Source organism: Leguminivora glycinivorella, chromosome 5, assembly GCF_023078275.1.
Source record: "Leguminivora glycinivorella isolate SPB_JAAS2020 chromosome 5, LegGlyc_1.1, whole genome shotgun sequence".
Taxonomy (NCBI): Eukaryota; Metazoa; Arthropoda; class Insecta; order Lepidoptera; family Tortricidae; genus Leguminivora; species Leguminivora glycinivorella.
In genome coordinates, this window is record NC_062975.1 from 456,131 (window position 1) to 477,871 (window position 21,741).

At 35.3% G+C, this 21,741-nt stretch overlaps 1 protein-coding gene across 1 annotated transcript; it reads left to right on the plus strand.

Annotated features, from left to right (window-relative positions):
- Positions 1–2,624: 2,624 nt before the first annotated feature.
- LOC125226569 lies at positions 2,625–19,437 on the plus strand. Its single transcript, XM_048130570.1, has 7 exons — positions 2,625–2,773; positions 13,426–13,478; positions 14,673–15,976; positions 16,179–16,458; positions 17,800–18,202; positions 18,346–18,445; positions 18,816–19,437. The coding sequence occupies exons 1-7, from the start codon at positions 2,747–2,749 to the stop codon at positions 18,983–18,985; spliced, it is 2,337 nt and encodes a 778-aa protein (XP_047986527.1). The 5' UTR covers positions 2,625–2,746; the 3' UTR covers positions 18,986–19,437.
- Positions 19,438–21,741: the final 2,304 nt, after the last annotated feature.

Sequence of the window (21,741 nt, forward strand, 5' to 3'; positions counted from 1 at the left end):
ATCCTTAGCTAACCATGGCCATGGTATTGTCAATTCAGTCAGAAGCCGAAAATGTATTATCATCTTATTTGCAATTTTGCTACCAGTCCAGCAGTAACGCATACATTATCGTGATGTGGGTATAAATTACAAATTAACATATGATAGCGTGCAATTTCTTCCAACTCAAACGTTCATTTCAATTGTTTTGGCAAATGTATATTTCATATACAGAATTCATAACACATTATGCTATGGGAAATGTTGTCATTTGGCAGTGGGCTATGTAAGACAATGTTTAAGCTATGTCAATATTGCTTATTACTCAGTATACAAACAATAATATGTGCATATTCGGAGATACATATAGGCGCATTACTTATGGTACAGTAATCAATTTACATGAAAAATAAAAATTTAAACATAATGTCATAATGCTCATGGCAGTGCTATGATATAATTTGTGTATTATAGTTACATGATATAATTATAGTTATCTTAAGCAGAAGAAGACTAGTATCTTGGTGAATTTATAAGACAAAAAACATGTATATGATCTTGTTCTGACTAGGGACTGTTGTAAGGGAAACGCGAGACAAATTTAGCCGACGTTGATGTAACACCCATTGATGAAGGGGAAGCTCTTCAGAGTTTGGGTTGCTACAGATATTTTCTCACAAAAATGTTATTGAAATAACAGGTTTTATTTCCGTAAATATTGTAATACCGATCTATTAACTACTGGCTTCCTGTCGGTTTTATGTTATACATACATTAAGTGATTCACCACCATCATAGAGTCATAATGGATAACTGTGCTGTGCTGTGTGGAGTCAGTTTCAACTCATGAAACCTTAGTGGCTAAATTTTGAAACATCCCTTTGTATACCTTCCTATTTCTTATTATGACATTTCTGTATAAATAAAGTATATCAGTCACAGTACGCCCTAACCAGCGCCGGCAGAGGTTTAAACACGTCTCATTAGTGGTTCAAGCGAAGGCACGGACACCTAAATAGAACCGTTTTTCCCCCGAAGGGTAAAAAACGGATATTTAGGTTCCTGCCGAAGCTTGAACCACCCTTAAGGGCCTTGCCGGCTAAAGGTACTGAGGAAAAAGCAGCCGAGCGCTGGTAACCGGGCGACACTAGTACTTGACTGGCGCGCCAGATGGCGCTACTAGTCGAGGAATTCACTCGATTAGGGCCGAGTTATGAAGGTGTTAATCTCATTAGTGGTTCAAGCTTCGGCAGGAACCTAAATATCCGTTTTTTACCCTTCGGGGGAAAAACGGTTCTATTATATATTCAGCTAAAAATCAGTATTTTGTGCATTTATATGGCTGCTATCAGGATCAGTCCAGCAGGTGCATCATGCTTCCAATTTTATCACTTATCTATGTGGATAAAGCATCCGTCACACTTTGGCAAGTATGACAGTGTGAGAGTGACAGATGTCTTATCCACGTGGATAAGTGATAAAATTGGAATAATAATACCTGGGACCTATTCCAATAAGGTATATTTTATATTTTGACATAATTATGTAACACTACAATTTACATTCTACATAGACTAGCAATTTTCGATAAATTTAGACTGTCGGTGAAACAATCTGTAAGAATAAAATAAGCCAAGATATAAAAACAATATCTTATGCTACTTAATTTAACTTGTATTTGTTATTACATATAATGATTACAAGCCAGATACCATAATATGTTCTACATAATGCGCTCTCACAAAATTAAACATTAAAAAATAATTGATAATATTGTGACATTAAAACTGGGTCGTGTATTTTGGCAACTTTTCACAAAAGTATAAAAATATCGAGCGAGTCGAGCAGAATGAGTTGTAAAAGCTATTAATTGACAGGATGGTCCAACTTTCACATTATTAACCCTTCCCTTACTATGATCACTTTTATATATCTATGATCACGAAGGCTTTTCACTTGAATGACGATACTGAACCAAAAGCCTTTTTTTTCAGACAAATGAATTATAGCGAAATTTATTCAGAAAAATATTTGTTACATAGGTACATTAATCAATCATAAGGTAAAATTGGAGAGTATAATTTTACAATTAACACGAAGTAAATGTATATTATCACACATTTTTGCACGACAGAGTTATGATTGTTATGAATGTATTGACTGTAGTAAAAACTGCTGATTACCTTTTTGACTGTTATTGAGCACCCGATATTTCGACGCAGTTGGAGACATGCGTAATGATCACAGGAAAACTGGTTTACTCGGTCATTATGTACCTACCTATAAGTCTGGTGATATATTATTATTCATGGTAATAAAAAGTACAAACTCACCTCTATATTTATTATTTACTCACCTTTATTTTTTTGCACAACAATTTGTTGCCCTAAACATAAAAAAGTAATATAAGAATGCAACTTCTCACATTATTAGACTTATACTGACTGGGATATAGACCGTGATTATATAGACGTTCAGTATAAGTCTAATGAAAATAACCGTGAATCATTCAAAACTCTAATTAAACATCATATTTGCACAGACATGGCGCAGTGTACTCATAAAACGCCTCACAAAAAGTCCAGCAAACAAACTCACGCGCACTTTCTCAAGTGACCCGTGTCCGTGGTACGGGCGCCCGCGCAGCGCAGCTAAAGCTGCCGCGAAGCCTCCCAGATCCACATTCGCAAGTGGTCTGCGCTAGAGTTTACACGCCGACGTATTTATTACACATTTTCATTAGAAAATATTTTATTAATTGTTTACAATGGCGTATTCATGGATTATATTTTCGGTAAGTTATGTTTCGTTTTCAAATTATAATGAAAATTTTTTGCTTCTTGTTTATTTATTCGTAATATACTTAGATATCAGACAATTTTATCAATTCAGAATTAAAAATTTGGAAATACATAAACGTAATATTCAGAGCCAATTCAGATTTTAACACTTTGGTCAGGTCAAGATTCAACCAGAAACGTCACTTTTGACACTGACAGATCATATCCATGACTCATCCATGTCGAATTCATAGCCGTGTATTAAAAATAAACTTAAGTCTTTAAGAGAATTGGTCAGCAGGTCAATGACCTGAGATGAACATATAATTAGAAATACATTACGTTACAAGGTTTATATTTTATAATAAACCAAAACTGACCCTTGACATCACTTGATGTTTTCCGTAAAAAAAAAATGAGTAGTGTATGTAAATAAATTGCTTGCCTATAATTGCCAGCTGGGCTAAGTCAAAAGCAGTATTTTATTATGTTGTTCTAATCAATGTACCTAATCCCCATTAAATATACATATACGGCGGCTATATTTCCGAGCTCATATAACCCGGCAACCTTCAAATCAAGAGTGAACAGGCATCTTCTGGGCGAGCTCACTCCATCGTAGGCCGCGTCTTTGCCTTTGGCTAGTCTGTGGCCAAGAGTAAGCCCATTTATAATATACAGGGTGGTGCTTTACTATGATTTATCCTGAAAGTATATTGTTATTTAATTAATTTTAAATCAATTTGTTATCATTTTAAAGCTAGGTTAAACAAAACAAAAAAGCATTAAAATTTTATAATTTTATTGTAGGTGACAACCCTAACTGCCGCTATAAAGTTACTATTTACATTTGCACAGTATGACACATGTCACTTCACTTCACTTACCTAAAATATTACACTATTTACATGCGATGTTCGAAAGTACCACCATGTCTGATTATGCACGCTGCTGCCCGTGCTCGCGTATGTCGGTGTACCTGCGACAACATTTGGGTGTGGATGTTTCTCCTACGAAGGGTTTCAAAGGCAACCGTAAGCCTATGCCTCATCTCTTCTGCGGTGTTACACTCTTCTTTGTATACCATATCTTTTACAGTACCCCACAGAAAGAAATCGAGTGGCGTCAGGTCCGGAGATCTAGGTGGCCAACGGCGTGGTCCAAATCGCCCAATCCACTGATTTCCGAAAAGCTCAGTAAGTTTCAATCGAACTTCATGTGTGGAATGGGCTGGTGCTCCATCTTGTTGGTACCAGATAAGTCGTCTTTCGGCCAATGGCAAATCTTCGAGATAGTCGTAAAGTTCCGTATCTAAAAGGTTCATGTATCCCGCTCTGTTGAGGGTTGGTGGTAAAAACACAGGCCCTATAATGGTGTCTCCGTGAATTGCCGCCCAAACGTTCACTGACCAACGATACTGGTGTCCTGTATAACGAAAAGCAAATTTAAATAACCTCTACCATTTAATTGAGGCATTTTGAAATAATTTTTAGCACGATATGAAATTTTTGCCAATGACAATGTCAAATTGTATTCAATCAATCGTCAAGCACAAAACTGGCCAGTATCATTGCCTTAAAACAATGTTTATGTAAAAAGTTTCGTTGCTACACGATAGTTGCGTTACCTACTCCGGTTAAATATTCTTAGCAAAGATATTTCACTATTAAAACATTAGATTAACTTACCGATGGATATTTAACAGTGTTATTAGAAAAAAAAGAGACAGTATTATTTTCTTTGCCTGTAGTTAAAAAGAGTAACTTCCTTGCCAAACTTTGGTTGGCATAACCTTTTTGATTATTATTTATGATCGGCAATCTAGACCTGTCTAATCATACATATTTTATTTAGCAGTGACACGTAATTGTCATTTTATTTATGTTTGGTACAAAAGGTCATTGAACTTAAATACATCAGGTCATCGCCCGATCAACGTTCTAGGGTTGAAACAGGTGGATTTATGCACTAAATTTTAACAAGCTTTATCTCGTAAACGGAAAAGAATATTAACATAGTTTATTGGGAAAATATAATGCTCCTAGGGTGAACAATGTCCTGTTTAAGTAAAAGATCGTCGTTCTATTCCACCCGGTATATAATATACATGTTTATTTCATAGGTAATTAATTATAGGTACATAATATTGCCTTAAAATAAATTAAACTAACTAAATCTAAAATAAAACATAAAATAAAAATTATACTAAATAAATCTAAAATTAAACTAATATAATTCTAAAAATGGCCCCTGTGGCATAGTACCGAAGACGCAGGCAGCATTTCCTCGCTGGATTATCAAGCTAATACGCTGAGCGAGGAAGTTGCCAGCTCTTCGGTCTCCGGTGGCGTCTCTGAGTCTCTACGATAAGTCCCCATTAATTTATTCTTATCGAGCATTATAAAACCTCAATCGGATTTTCAGTTAAGACTTCAAATATAAAAAAGTATTTTGTCAATATCTTGTTTTGGAAACCTCCAATACTAAGTTATCACCCAATTTACTTGAAATTTAAAAAAAAACGTATGTCAACTTTCAGCTCAATTAAATAAAAAACTAATTTAGCATTCAAAATGCATTCATCATAAAAAAAAGTTTTCTTGTCAAGTATTGTTTGTATACCACTTTGTTTAATGACTTTGGCATACATTACGCAACAAAAAATGTCGTGCGAATAACCTCTCAACTGGCAGTGAGGGAAAACTCAGAGTTCATTGCCTTAAAAATATAACTGTACCGGCAATATATATTATTGGTGCTAAAGGAGGCTGTTTATGATTTTAAACACTAATTAAAAAAAAATCTTCTATCTTTCTATTGACACACTAGTGCAAAGTGTCGTTCAGTTTATTGCCACTATGTTAATTAAAAAAAAAAAATTGCAGAAAACAGGTTCCATAATATGGTTAGTAGCTCTAAAACATAATCAACTAAATAAACTTAATAAACTATATATTCGGAATTTTAAAACAAAAAAAAAAAAACATTATACAACATTATATTAAGCCATACTCATAATTTATTTAAAGAGAAGTGATTAAAGATATAATAAAAGTTACAGGTACAAATAACTAATATAAGTATGTAATTCTATTTTTTTAGAGGTACCCTTTACATATGTCGAGGACATGATCAATTAACATAAAGCAAAAGGTCAATTACTTAGTAAAAGTAACATAATAAAGCAGAAAACACGGTTTAGTCATGCTCATATAAGATCTTAAATAAATAAATATTGTAGGACATTCTTACACAGATTGACAAATAAATGCCCTTACCGGGATTCGAACCCGGGACCGCGGCGTAGCAGGCGTACCGACTAGGCCAAACAGATCTTAATCTAAAGACTATCAAGTATACATACTTATATTCATCGTTTAAAATTATCAATCCACTGCTCCATAACTTACGCACATAACACGTCAGAAAGTGACAGATATTTGTCTAAGACAATAAACTTTTCCAGTTCATTTCAACCAGAACTTTTACTCCGACAAGTTTTGAAAGTTTACGCTATCGTTAACCTGTATGTCACTATTCTTAAATGTACAGTCGCTTACATTAAATTAGTACCAATGCCTAAGATAGCCAATTGTATGTTTGTTGCCTAATATGTACTTATGTCAAAATGCTTTAGAAATATAGATAGCTTTCCAAAAAGAGAATAGAAATGGGATTTTTTTATCATAGCAACACTTACTTTTCTCATACAGAAGTGTCAAAATAGTTGCCACATTCAAAGCGGATAGATAGACGGTGGCGCCACTATTATTTTCTATTATTTTTTGCCCACTGAGCTAAAGCTAAGAAAAATTGTTTCTGATGACGACTGCAATGTTTATGTTTGCTCGGGTCAAATTTTGCATGATAATTAGTTTTATATTTGATTGAGCTGAGAGTTTACAAGTTTTTTTAAACTTTCAAGTTAGGTGATAAATCAATCTGATGGTTGTCAAAACAGGATAACCTAAATGAATAAAATATTGACAAAATCATATATTTTAGTTTTTATATTATAATTTTTAATATAATTTTGTTTATAGTACTAACGAACGTGGACACTTAATTTAAGCTCATTCATACTTACAAAACTATAACATTTTGAAAATGGTAAAGCTTAAGAACCGGACCATCTTAGGCGCCAGTTACCTTTTATGTGACTCTTCAAAGGTCGCAATAATATGTGACTCGCTCTAATAGCTCTACAAACAAGATGCTGTCAGATAACTTTGCGGCTTTCTTTGTATAGCTTAATTTATGCCGGGGACTGTACCTTGGTTATAAAACCCTAGTGTCATTGGTCATTTGTCAAGGTACTTTTGAATGTATGTCGCACTTGACCGAGTTATTCTCAGTAAATCACACCTTGTAGTTTGCTGGTGATGCATTTTAAAGTAGGCAAGCTATGTTGCTAGGCAATGTCAAGAAGATGAGTTCAACGATTAAGCACTCACGCTGGAAGGGAAACTTATTGCAAACTGGACTTAACAGCATGACAATATAATTTAAAAAACAATTAAATTTACTCATTTTGATTTATTATTTTTTTCTATGATTTTTTAATTCATAAGAAATTAACTTAAGACGATACGGTAGGGGTCTATTCTCCATACAAACGCTCTCGACTATTTCCTCCCTGGTTTTTGAAGATGGAGCAATGGTTTTTTTAACACAGATTGTTATTATTTTTATCCGTGTCGGACCGTTTTTAGGGTTCCGTAGTCAACTAGGAACCCTTATAGTTTCGCCATGTCTGTCTGTCCGTCCGTCCGTCCGTCCGTCCGTCCGTCCGTCCGCGGATAATCTCAGTAACCGTAAGCACTAGAAAGCTGAAATTTGGTACCAATATGTATATCAATCACGCCAACAAAGTGCAAAAATAAAAAATGGAAAAAAATGTTTTATTGGGGTACCCCCCCTACATGTAAAGTGGGGGCTGATATTTTTTTTCATTCCAACCCCAACGTGTGATATATTGTTGGATAGGTATTTAAAAATGAATAAGGGTTTACTAAGATCGTTTTTTGATAATATTAATATTTTCGGAAATAATCGCTCCTAAAGGAAAAAAAGTGCGTCCCCCCCCCTCTAACTTTTGAACCATACGTTTAAAAAATATGAAAAAAATCACAAAAATAGACCTTTATAAAAGCTTTCTAGGAAAATTGTTTTGAACTTGATAGGTTCAGTAGTTTTTGAAAAAAATACGGAAAACTACGGAACCCTACACTGAGCGTGGCCCGACACGCTCTTGGCCGGTTTTTTTTTTATATTCTGCTTTTTATAGACTCTAGAGCCAATCAAAAATGTCCAAAAACGGCCTTTTTAGGGTTCCGTGGTCAACTAGGAACCCTTATAGTTTCGCCATGTCTGTCTGTCCGTCCGTCCGTCCGTCCATCCGTCCGTCCGTCCGCGGATAATCTCAGTAACCGTAAGCACTAGAAAGCTGAAATTTGGTACCAATGTGTATATCAATCACGCCAACAAAGTGCAAAAATAAAAAATGGAAAAAAATGTTTTATTATGGTACCCCATGGTATGGTATGGTATGGTTTAAGTGGGGGCTGATATTTTTTTTCATTCCAACCCCAACGTGTGATATATTGTTGGATAGGTATTTAAAAATGAATAAGGGTTTACTAAAATCGTTTTTTGGTAATATTAATATTTTCGGAAATAATCGCTCCTAAAGGAAAAAAAAGTGCGTCCCCCCCCTCTAACTTTTGAACCATATGTTTAAAAAATATGAAAAAAATCACAAAAGTAGAACTTTATAAAGACTTTCTAGGAAAATTGTTTTGAACTTGATAGGTTCAGTAGTTTTTGAGAAAAATACGAAAAACTACGGAACCCTACACTGAGCGTGGCCCGTCACGCTCTTGGCCGGTTTTCATTGTGGCGCAAAAAAGGTGTGATACTCAAGATTGGTAACAATTAACCAAAAAAGCTAAAAAAAGCTAAACCTAGTAAAAAGCTAAACGGTCCGACATAGATTATTTCATTGTTATTCAGATTCTCAAATTTTGTTCCGATTGATTAAGTTTTGAAGGAGGAAAGAGTTGAGAGCGGAACCTCGATTTTAAAGATTTTTTTGAAATATCTTTTGACTGAGTTGTTCTTAATGGACTATTTTTTTTCGATAAATCTAGTTAATAACACTTGTATATTTAACTAAAATTCCCAAGTTGAAAGGGGCCTTTCCATTTTAGCATTTTCGCTACCGTATCCTCTTATTTTTTTTTAAAGATAATTTCCTTTTAATAAGAATAATGACGAACAAAACAGCAAAAACGTTTCATTCAGTAATTTTGCTGGTATTTCTCCAACTTCCGTACTATTGACGCACAAATACATAAAATAACCGAATGCATCAAATACCATCCTGATGCCAGTGTATGAACTGTCCTGTTTCTCCCCGCCGTGGTGTCACGCGCTCTAAACACTGCAGATAAGGAAACAGTCGTTACCTTCCGTTGCTGACGGTACTTGAGATGTTGCACTGATACTACGAGTATGTGCACTTCGAATTATTTTGTTGCACTATAAGTACTAGAAAGCTAGCTTAGAATACCTAGGTAATACTGCTACTAAATTAAGGATACAAATTATATTCATATTTACTATTTTAGTGTATGATTTTTATGACTTAAAAGACGTGATCATATTTTATATACCTACGTAAATATTTACGCATTAAATTTTTTACCTCAGAATACTTTAGACCATAGATATTTTGGGAAAGTGTTAACTTCAAAAGGAATTTAAAAAATTCTGAAATAAACTAAAAAAAAAAAAAAACTTTAAATGTCACACCAAACTCGTTTTTTATCTTTTGTAATACTGGGCCAGGCCCTGTTCCACTTCAGTTGTTGAAATTATCTTAAATAACCCTAATTATTCTTGACCTTAAATCCCTTACAGGGTAAACCAGAGCGGTCTGAGCGTTAAGTGATTTCAAGTAGCGGTCATTGATCTTGGCTTTAAGTCGTCGAATCAAAAACTGACTATGAATTCGCTAGATGTGTTTTTTGAAGTAAATATATAAGTGGTACTTTTTGTTTACTTTAGTGTGTCTGGGTAGGAAGAGAAGATACCCATCAATCACATAATTCACATTATGTCACCTATGTGGCATAATATAGCTCAGCTATATAGCTACAATAAGAAATGTTCAATGTTTAAAATGATAACTAATTTTATTTTTAAATTTTATTCTTAAATTTTATTTTTAAATTTTACTGTACACATTTCTGACATACCTACTTATACTAATTATTATTGTTTAATACTTAAGTACTATGAATGTATGAAACCATGACAATGTATGATTAATACAAATGAATATGAATATAATTATGTATTATGAACATTACAAACGATTTTGAAATTATTGATTGTATTCACTAATGTAGTAATTTGACTTCGCTTTTAAAAGCTCAAAGCGTGCGATCATGTTTCAATCGTCTAATATTACTATAACCTGCTGGTTTCCCCAAAATGGAATTTTCCATCCTACATGTAGTTTATATGGTCAATATTTATGTGATGTGTTTTGGCTCGCCACCAACGCTTGACACAGTTTGTAGAATTTACTGGAATTGAAAGCATTTCTGTTCCTCTTCCTCATTTTATTAATTATAAAATGTTGTTACTTATAGGTAAAACTGGATCGTGTTTATATAGAGCATAATAATATTAAATCATTATCTGTTAGGAATCCACAAACATGTTAACATAAGACAGTCAAATAATTAACTTCAGTCATATATGAATATTAATTATGTATATGCACTGCATGTATTTTTTTTTAATACCACGTCGGTGGCAAACAGGTATACGGCCCGCCTGATGGAAAGCGGTCACCGTAACCTAATGGACGCCCGCAACTCAAGGGGTGTCACGTGCGCGTTGCCGACCCATTAGAAACTTGTACACTCCTTTTTTGAAGAACCCCATACTGTGTAGTTCATCGGGAATACCTCATTATGAATGATTATCATGTCAAATTATGTAAATATATTGATACTAATAATATTATACTAAACATCAAAATAGTATCTAAACATTTAGGATATCTACTAGACTGGGTTTCACTTTCTTCGCCTTTCAAATCTAGTTTGGTGCAGACGTGAGCTGCAAAAAGTTTCACAGACAAAAAATCGATCACTAAATCACATCATCGACATCATGCAGAGTAGCACTTTCACATCACGATGTTGTATAATTTAAAAGTTATTATATTGAATTTAATTTATTATAAACGAATATTTTATCTGGATTTTGATGATAGATCACATAAAAAGAAAAGTGTAAAAAACAAACATGATTGGGATACCTTACAGGAACGTAATGAGATTTACAAATGATATTACTTACTAACAATAGTATTTTTACAGTCTTTATTACTTGCTATCAAGGATGATTTATATAGGATTGACAATCTTCATACTAATAATCACACCTCAGTTTTTTAGCGCCTCCTATTAAATACTATCGTAACTACGCTTTGACTACAAATTTATTTTTTCAAATTGTGTATTGATAAAAAAGTATGTCATTTGTTCTTATAAAAAATAGAAACACGCAAAACTATTTGGGGAAAATAATTATGATATTTGCCACTTCCAAATAAATCTGCCATCTCGTTTACTCCTAAAAGGCCCATACATTTCAGTGGTACGCTTTTTTGTATGGGCTTTGTCAGCCCCGGTATATATCGTCCAAGTTGTTATAAACTGATTAGTCAGGGAAAAAGCTCTTTAAATGTTATTTTGTCGAAGAAATGTTACTAAGTTGAATACATTTAATGTGAATGTGGGCAGTGCGATACAACTTGCCGTTCTTGATAAACAAATGCAGAGAAATCGCAGCCGGTTTTCTAAATTAAGGATACGATTTAAAAGTTACTTTTTGTTGTCGAGGTCGATGAACTTTTGAAGAGCATTCTTATTATCTAAGATGCAGCAAAATAATTGAAATTACTGAATGGGACACAAACCACTAAAGTTAGACGAGTAGAATATAATATAACGAGTAGTATGTGCCCTTATAGGCTCACTGTAAAACATTGTTTATTTTTTTTTCTATTTCACAACTATAAATATTGTAAGAACCATGGTTTAAATGAAGAATGACGTGTAAGTACATAATTATTCATCAATTAGAGTCACCTTCATAATTTAACACACTAAATCTCCTACTATCGATGTTAGGTACACCAGCAAACACCTAAAGAAATTTGGGTAGCCTATATAAGTATGTACATAGGTATAAGATTTTGTTTGAAATGACTATGTAGGTATTTAGATTCATCATACATTTAGGTTAATATCCCACATTTATACTTATCGTATCGGTGATTTTCTTTTCATTGTTTGGCAACGGGGCCAGGTGAAAATTTGGCAAATTTGCATTAATCGCAGCTGTTGCCGAAACAATAGTTTGTGTGAACTAGAACGGTGTAAGTAATAGCGGTCATAGATCTGTACATTCATCATTTGTAGTTCTTTTGGGGAATTACTTTCATTCATAAATGATTAATGTGAGAATAAACGAGCAGTTTTTAAAGACATTAGTTACGAATCTTACAATTTAACTTTTGATAAGCAGTAACGTCTGCAATCGATGCTATTATTAGGCTTAGAATAAATTTAAAAGAAGAAAATGTCTGCCTTGGTGGAAACTTGATCCCATTGATTGATTAAACCGTTTAACATGTCATTCGTCTTTGATTAAATAAATATAAACTTTGCAAACTACTTAGCCGAGTTTCGTTTAGGGTTAGGGCAATACAGATTTCCTGTATGAGTTATTTGTTTGAGTTTATAAAGTTATGAAATACTTGAAATAGTCCTATTACAACTTAAAACTTGTTTTTTGAATTATTAAAGAAATAAATAAAAATCAATATTGGCGACACCTTACACAGATCGACTTAGCCTCAAACTAAGCAAAGCTTGTAATGGGTGCTAAGTTGTGACGATATACATATATATTATCTTTGTATTCATATTCATATTATCTTTTTATTCATATTCATATTATCTTTTTCTTCTGTGACAATTTGATATGTTTTCTCTGAAGAAGAACGACGTATTATTAAGCAATAATATAATTTATTGAAATTAATTTCCATAGAGTACCTAGTCTGTTCATATACTTTTGCATGTTAAATTGTATCTTGTTATTGAATGCATGTTAATTATAAGATGTAATGTTTTGAAAAGAAGTTGCCCGCCGAGTTTCTTGCCGGTCCCATAGTGGATACCCCCCTCTCAACTGAGGGGGGGCTGAAATCTTCTCGAGGCTGAGGCGTAGGGTTAGAGCCGGCGTAGCTTTATTTGACGTTCATATGCGCATTGTAATATGCCTACTTGAAAAATAAATATCTCATTTTCATTTTCATTTTCATACTTAAATAGATAAATACACACTTATATAGATAGAAAACATCCATGACTCAGGATAATATAACCAAATATCTGTGGTCATCACACAAATAAATGCCCTTACCGGGATTCGAACCCAGGACCGCGGCTTAGCAGGCAGGTTCACTACCGACTGAGCCAGACCGGTCATCAAGATATAATAAGAAATAAAAATATATAGTACTAAAGAAATAGTTTTGGATTCAACTAATAATAGTTTTTTTTAATTATAATTCCAGGTGATGCTGGCATGCTGTCTTTTAGAGGCGTCGTCCCGGCCTTCTGACAGTGAGTAAGTATCGTCTTGAATATGCACATTCACGCCACTTTCTAATGATTCACATAAATAAATATTCAAAAGAGTTGTTGATGGTTTTAGTATAAGATATAAAACCAAGTAGTAAACGATCAATCGTCTCATTTATTGAAGTTTTTGGGCTATGGGGTGACTATTTGATTCGATTTAATATTAAAAATAATAATAAGACTACAAAATTAAAAATATGAATTATAGACTCAAAGACTATAAAGCAAGAAAAATATTGGATCCTGTACAATGTCCGATTTTTTTAATATAACGAATTGAAAGATTTTAAATGTTGTACAAAGAAATATGAATGAGGTGTAAAAGGTGTTGCGTTTATATTTAATCGGTAGATCGGAAAATGCACATGTTATAAATCAAAAGCACAACTAACCAATACAAATCGAGAATATCTGTAAAGGATAGAGGAACATAAGAAGGAATATTAATTTAAATTCATCGTTTTGTGTTAAAGCTGTAGTAGTTAATAAAAAAATATTGTTACGTAAATTTTGGATAGGGTAGAAGTAAATCCCGCGCAATGGAGATTTGCCTTCAGATGGCTTTGGAACACTTACTACCTAGAATATTTACAATGATGAATGTTACGGTGACCGCTTTCCATCAAGTGGACCGTATGCTTGTTTGCCACCGATGTAGTATATAAAAAAAGATGAAATCTTTCAATTATCTACTAATTAAATAATACTGGCCATTTATTACACATTTAATAGGAGCCGTAGTAATCCTAGAGCTCACAGGACGTTAAATAAATACTTTTACTTACCTTGATTAGTACAAACAATAATCCATCAATTTAAAGTTATTCCTCGTGGTGCCTCTTACTCCTACTAACTTCTCACTCCTCTGCGTTTACTATCCATGCGACACAATAATACTAGTGGATGGAGGTACTTCACCGGGCGCCATGGTTCAAGTATCTTTGGTGATTTATTAACGCTTCTTCCGCTTACTAAAGTCAAATGTAAAATAGCAAACATTAATACTCACGTAGATTCCCATGCCTAAAATAAATAAGATTTCATAAGAAATTGTAAAGATAATGTGTATGAAATTAACTCCAATTAGGATTCACGCTGAATTAATAACACGCTTGGGCAAGGCATTTAATTTAATTATATCAATAAACAAGTACTTACTTCAATATTTTTTACATTTCAGGTTAGCGGCTTCACCGAGATTCAATATGCCTGAAGAAGTAACGGATGATGATATCAGCGACGATGAAGAATTGCCACGAGAACAAATCAGATACCCTGAAATAGACAATAATAATACGCAAGAAATTTTAAACAAAATAAGTGCTATTAACAAAGGACTAGTAAAACCAAATAGGAAGAGAAACAAAAATTCGCAAACACATAGTCTTGGAGATTACGTTCTGGACGCAGCAACTCTACAAAAAATACAGCAAATTATAGCCGATGGAAAACTTAATGGTTACTCGGATGTACAAAAGAAGCATGAGAATAATTATCTTGTAAATGATAACATTAATGAGTTTCGGTATGACAATTCTAGGGCATTGCAGTATGGGCAGCTTCCAGCTGATTTAGTAGCTATTAACCAAGCACAGAGCACTACGGCTAGTGTTCCGTATATCACAAGTATACCCGTCCTTGTTTTGCCTTCACCATCACCATCAAATAATGTTCATGATCGATATGCACAAAACATGTTTAATACCATAGAATCTGACTCTCAATTCCAGACACGACAGAGACCACCGATCACACTCCCTTTTAATATAAATTGGCCATTAGCGCCATTTTTTCCTATTTTAGTCAAAGATCCACTACTTGGATTCCTTCATGGCGGAGGTTGGAATAACTTCTTTGAATATGGCCAAAACGCTGACGTGTGTAACAGAAAACAAAAAGCTATAGAAGATGGCACTGAAGAAATGATTGAAGTTGAAGAAGGGAATACGAATGAAAACGCAAATCTACTCATACCGGAGGCTAAACCCAATGCTAGAGAAGCAAGGGCGATTAGAAAAAGGAACGTCTCTACAGAAGCTCCAAAAATGAAAATTCCGGATAGTTCAAAAAAATTGAAAAAGTTTTTCAATAAACCTGGTGCTACGTTAGTGTCTGCTGTGAAACCTGTCAAACCCGAAGCACCAGCACAAGATACAAAAACTGTGCCAAAAGACGACGATTTGAGATTTCACATGGGTGGATTTTCGCTATTCGGAGGTCGCCCATCCGTGCCTACTTATAATCCTGGGTTCTTCATAAATAAGCTTAAAGTGAGGAGAGGAGGCGTAGCTATCGCGGGTCCGGGAGGAGTAGCGACTGCTGGAAAAGGAGGAGCAGCCATAGTGGGCCCCGGCGGGCTGGCCTACACGCAGCCCGGAGGGCTCGCAGTCGCCGGGCCGTCCTCGCGAGTCGTGGCTCTCACGTCCGACGTCGACCTCTCAACTATCGTGACTCGCCTGCAGCAGCAGCAAGCCGCCACCGACGGTTCGGTTCCAAGATTATTAGAAGCGATTCCAGAGGGCAAAATTGTTGCTATAGGGCCTACAATTTACTACCATCCTGAATCAAACTAAACGCTTTTTCTTGCTTACCTAACCTTTCATCTTAACCTTTTTCTTTTCTTCTTTCCTCTTATTAAACTTAATTTTCTTTCTTGTTAGTTGGGGAGTCTGGAGAAGATTCGGAGGAGGAAGAGAATACTCTGGATACGACGCGTACAGCGGATACAACCAACAACCAGAAGAGTATCAATTTGACGGAATAAACTTTGTGCAGTCGCCGTCTGCCGGAGACAGTACTTTCACTTTGTTTTTGAAACCAGTCGCGCATGCCGTAAATGGCCCTAAGGGTACGGCGATTGCGAATCCAGTTTCTCACGTGATCATAGGGTCCGGGCACACGGGAAAAGTAGTGTTTAACCCGAAGGCGTCGGCTGTAGTTGGCCCTGGAGGCATCGCTCATGCCCAGTCCGATCTCTACTTGTATGAACACAATCTGATATGAATCAAATTATGCATTTAATATTAAATTGGCATATGGAGGCTAAAATAATGTAGTTTAATAACATAATTGTAAACATAAATCATATTGTTTAACTAAAACTCAAGGATGCTTTAATAGACTGAATTTACCGATTTCGAAAAGCACATTCGAATGATCTCTTGAAATTGTTTTTCGAATCGAATTAAATGTGAGTGTGCACTGGAAAACGTCTAAAAGTGTTGTCCATTTCCATTGCTATTGAGCCGCTTTGGCAGTGTATTCATATAAAGATACAAGTAAATCTCGCTTTAATGATAACCGACAAAGTTGGACGTTTTACTAAACACACTCACAAATAGTTATTTTAGTAAATTTAGTTACGAAATGAATGTTGTACTAAATATTTTTTTAATATAGATGTTGTTTATGTAATTTCAATAAATTATTTGATAACTATCCGATGTTTGTTTTATTCCCTAAACGTTTGTAATGCTTGCGTTATCACCTTTGCTTCGATTTTACTCGATGAGACATGGGGCCTGATTCTAATTTATTTTACTTATCTGTATGCATACGCTAATTTGACGTTTTTTTTTCATTTTAATAATTTTTTTAATGAAATTGGCGTGCGTTATGAATCTATATAAATTGGTAATTAATACTCTTAGCATACTAAGATGGGCATTTTATAAGCAACAACATCACGTTTGACTATAATATATTCAGTCCATATCGTATCCAGATCTAGTTTTTCATGTTTATTAAAATTAGAACCGGGCCGCTTGTTGTTCCGGTTGTTGCCATCAGCCTCTGGCTGAGTTGTTTTTTGACGACGCAAAGTCAGCCTTCAAACGAAACATCTTGAAACATTACGCAGGCGCTTTAGCTTATCTTTATATTATTCGGAATATTTGACACTGACATATCCAATCCATATCATATCTAGATCAAACTTGACTTTCGAATAGAGCAGTTATTCAGAGCAATTTGTTTAACTCTCTGACATGAGGATTTCAAAATTTAGTTAATACTGAAACCAGTCAAAGAACGATAAAATTCAAAATAGGATGGGATATTTATTCCTTGTGTCCAAATAAAGGATAAATCGATATAATGGAATTTGACAATTGATGGTGAAAAAAAAAACTACTGTCACTCAATCAATATAACAGGAATGTACAATTTATTTATAAATATTAACCCTAATAATATTTCATCACTCACGTACATATCAAGTGTTTAAATATTATTGTTTAGGTGTAAATCATATTAACTTCAAAACCTTTTAAACAGAGTATAATAACAAAAAATCCCTTTATTTTTAGGGCAACAGTCCAATACCTACCATTTTACGGCGGCGGCAAGGGCCAATACCTAGAAGTAAAGACCAACAACCGAGGAGTCGTCATCAGCGAAGTCATAGTTTCAGAAGAGAAGATAAGCAACGAGAACGTCGTCAAAAATGTCGACGAGAGTCTTCTATCTAAAGTATTAGCGAAGAATCTAGAAAATCTGCAGTCGCTTTCTAGTGGTCTGATAAAACTTCATAATCTTGGAAGGAAAACTGGTGCTTTGACTAATAGTGACAAGGAAAGGTTCCGGACCCAGTTGGCTTCCCTGGGAGACGCCGCGTCGAACACTATTAAGCTTATTGATGAAGTTGGGGATAATGTCGATGTATTATTTAAGAGTGGATCGAAGAGGCAGTATGAGAATGATGAGGAAGATGTAAGTATAACAACTCTTGTAAAGTTTTATCGATTTAATTTAGTGACATAATTAGAAAGCATTTCAAATCTGAATTGAACATTAGCAGTTAATTTTAAGAGACAAAGACAGCAAGATTCCGAGTAAAGCTGAGTTTCTTTCAGGTTGGCGAAGAGGGCGTTGGCATCGAGTCGCCCGATGATGGTGAAGACAACATCGGGCTTCCCATATCTGGCATCACTATTGCCGAAGCTAAACCTGTTGGTACGCATATAGTCACATGAGAGATTTAAGCATCAGGCCTTATTAAAAGCCATTAAGAAGGCCAAAGCAAAATGTACAAAATGTCTTTTAAATGGGCTTGATCCTTTTCATGAATAAATTTATGAGCGTTTAACAAGTTCTCGGATCAATCGACTCAATCTAAATATCTACCTTGATAACTTTTCCTAAAGTTTGACAGTTTGGTTCATCCGAGTTTAAGTAAGGTTAGCTACTCAATGGTAGCTACCGCAATGCACAAACAGACAATCAGTCAGAAAACTATTATATCTTTCTTTATGTAGTATGATCGTGCGTTCGTGATGTTTCTAATGACGTGATGACTTCTAATGATGATGATCGTGTGTTACAGGTTTAGCAGTGATCGGCGAGAACGGTCTAGCAGCATCTCGGCCCCAAGCCACCGCCGTGGCTGTTTCCGGCATTGCCCTCGCCCGCCCCGTCGCCACCGCCATCGCCGGTGTCAACCCGGCGCAACTCGGCATCGACTTCCAAGTCAATAATAAGGATAACAAGTCATAGATTCTTTTGATATATTTTTAGACCTTAGAAGGTCGGATGGCAGGCGTAAGGAGAATACTCTCTTTGTATGAAAATGTGCACGTCAAAACATTAAATTAGATAGCGACAGAAGCCCTCAATACTTCCTAAAATTTTCAAATTTCCGACAATGCACGTCAGTTCGTAAAGAGCGGCCACGTTTGTTTCAAGTCCTAGAAGGTAGTCTAGCGCTCAGGAGAGATATGGAACTGTTGTCATAGCTAACAGCTAGACACTTTAGCAACTGCTTTACCAAACAAGAGATTTTTTCTTTCCTCTACCCTTCATACTTACAAGGTAGCCTGTGGCCACATAATGTTAGGATAGTATTTAATTTAAGAAACTTGTGATGATTTTAACGTGTCATGTGATTATTTTTAGTCTTTCAAATGTGCATTTATAATTTATAATAAATTATTACTTTACTTGCAAATCATTTTGTCTTTCTTTTTAGGGTTCCGTAACAAAAAGGCACAAAAGGAACCCTTATGGCACAGTATAATAAATAGTACTATCGTACAGTATGGCCACTCCCGCTCCCCGCTGAAAGTGCCGCCCACCCTCTCTCGGTTACCTCACAGTTACCGCCTGTCAAAAACACGAACAGTCGATCTGTCATATTTCACTCATACCAGCATAGTACGCGTTCACCTCGTGTATGTAGGTGTACTTAGAGTCTGTACTAGGAACGCGCCTCTTTCACATAATATATGAATCAAATATTATTTGATCGCCAGTGTCCGAGGTGTGCTTATAGTGCGACTTTGTCCGTCTGTCTGTCTGTCAGTTTTTTGTTGGCATCGACTTGGCAAGAACTAGCTTAAAGTATTCTAACCACCTTGATGCACTCTTATTAAAACCACAAGGAAGTTATTGTCTCTGTGACTAATAGTCAACTCATCCTTACGGAGATGAATTATTGTGGTAAGTATATTTATTTACTTAAAAGCTTACGTAAATTAGAACTAGAAAAATAACGTTTAAGAGGCAACAGGAGGGAAACTAAAATGCAAATTAGCCCCCTTTTTTGACGAAATGTTATCAATTTTGGATATCACACCTTTTTTGCAGCATAATAATCAGTTAGGTAGATTTTGGACTTTTTGGAACTTATTTAATTGCTCTAGCGCTCAAAAATAAAATTAGCGAAAAAAGTTATTTAAGTGAACGAAAATCATTGATCTAGCTTCAAAAACCAGGAGAGCGTTTGTATGGAAAATTGACCTCTCCTGTTACGTCTTAATTTTGTTTATTATCAGAAACGCGTAGGTGTCTACAAGTACTTAGACTAAATGCGTATTACTTACATAAATATTGCGATCTAGATCTTAATTGTTTACATTAAATTAACTAGTTTATTTGTATCACTTACTTATACCACGTGCTTACTAAATTAACATCTATGAAGCGCAAATCATGACTCACTTTTACCTATAAGTTTTATGCTAATCCATACCTACTTAATATTATGAATGGGAGAGTGTGTGTGTCTATTTGCTTGTCTTTCACGGCAAAACGGAGCACGTGACGAATTGACGTGATTTTTTAAGTAGAGGTTTTTTTTTAAATATCTTTCTACCTCTCCTTTCCTTACAATGGGGGGTGGACATTTGTATGGAACGTTCCGCCATTTTCGAATTTAACGCGAGCGAAGCCGCGGGCAAAAGCTAGTCACTAATATGAGAGTACTGTGTAGGTATTATAATATTATCAAGCAATTACAATCCAACAGTTTTACGAGTAAGAGGGTTTTTACATTGTCTGATCCGATGTAGGATGCAATGCAACATTTGTGTAGGTAATCCGTGAGGGCGCCATGTTTAGTGGTCAGGCACACAAATATTAGCCCTACAAATATTATCGGACGGATAGCCACCGGGAGCTCCAACATGGCTAAAAAGTCGGAAGCGCAGTCGGAAGGAGCTCATGACAGAAACAGGAGACGTGTCGTAGGATATGATATTTCGTCTGTCATTAATATAGCGTCTCAATGTATCATCATGTGTACTTACCTCTAGTTTGTCGGCAGCGACTGAGCCTAGGTTAAGAAGCATGTGATCTGATTTGAGGCTTTCTTATTTACTGGCCAAGGTGTCTAGATATATTATTGTTTACTTTTGTTCGTTTTTTTTTTAATTGGCTTACTCTTGGCCACAGACTAGCCAAAGGCAAAGACGTGGCCTACGATGGAGTGAGCTCGCCCAGAAGATGCCTGTTCACTCTTGATTTGAAGGTTATATGAGCTCGGAAATATAGCCGCCGGCAAGGAATTCCACTCCTTGGCAGTGCACAAAAGAAAAGAAGAAGCAAAGCGCTTCGTGCGAATTCGTCTTAGTCGGAAATAGAGGTGTGCGCCGGTGGCTAAATCGTCGGCGGCGGCGTCCGGGCCTAAAATGACCGGCGGCGTCGGCGTAATCGGCGTGATCGGCGTAATAATTAAAAACATGTAATATTTAAAAAAAAAACGGCACTTCTATAACCGGCGTTACGAAGTACATGTAATAAACTTTTTATCATGAGTCCTGTGACACAATTTCATGTTCTAATGAAGATTTTAGCAATATTAATAGCAAATTATTTCGTTTTTGACTCGAAATTTGTCACTAACTTGATAATGATATGAACCGCATCCGGACATTTTTGCCACGCCGCCGCCGCCGATTATTAAACGGCGTGACCTTGATGGTTACTAAACTGCTCAAACTTGGTATTTGTATTTGCACTATTTGGATATATTT

Bases quoted from the DNA above. Each gene is read 5' to 3' on its own strand.
- LOC125226569 (XM_048130570.1), top strand. From the start codon at position 2,747: ATGGCGTATTCATGGATTATATTTTCG. The intron at 13,479-14,672 runs GTAAGTATCGTC...TTTACATTTCAG, and splicing joins TCCCGGCCTTCTGACAGTGA to GTTAGCGGCTTCACCGAGAT. The intron at 18,203-18,345 runs GTAAGTATAACA...AGTTTCTTTCAG, and splicing joins ATGAGAATGATGAGGAAGAT to GTTGGCGAAGAGGGCGTTGG.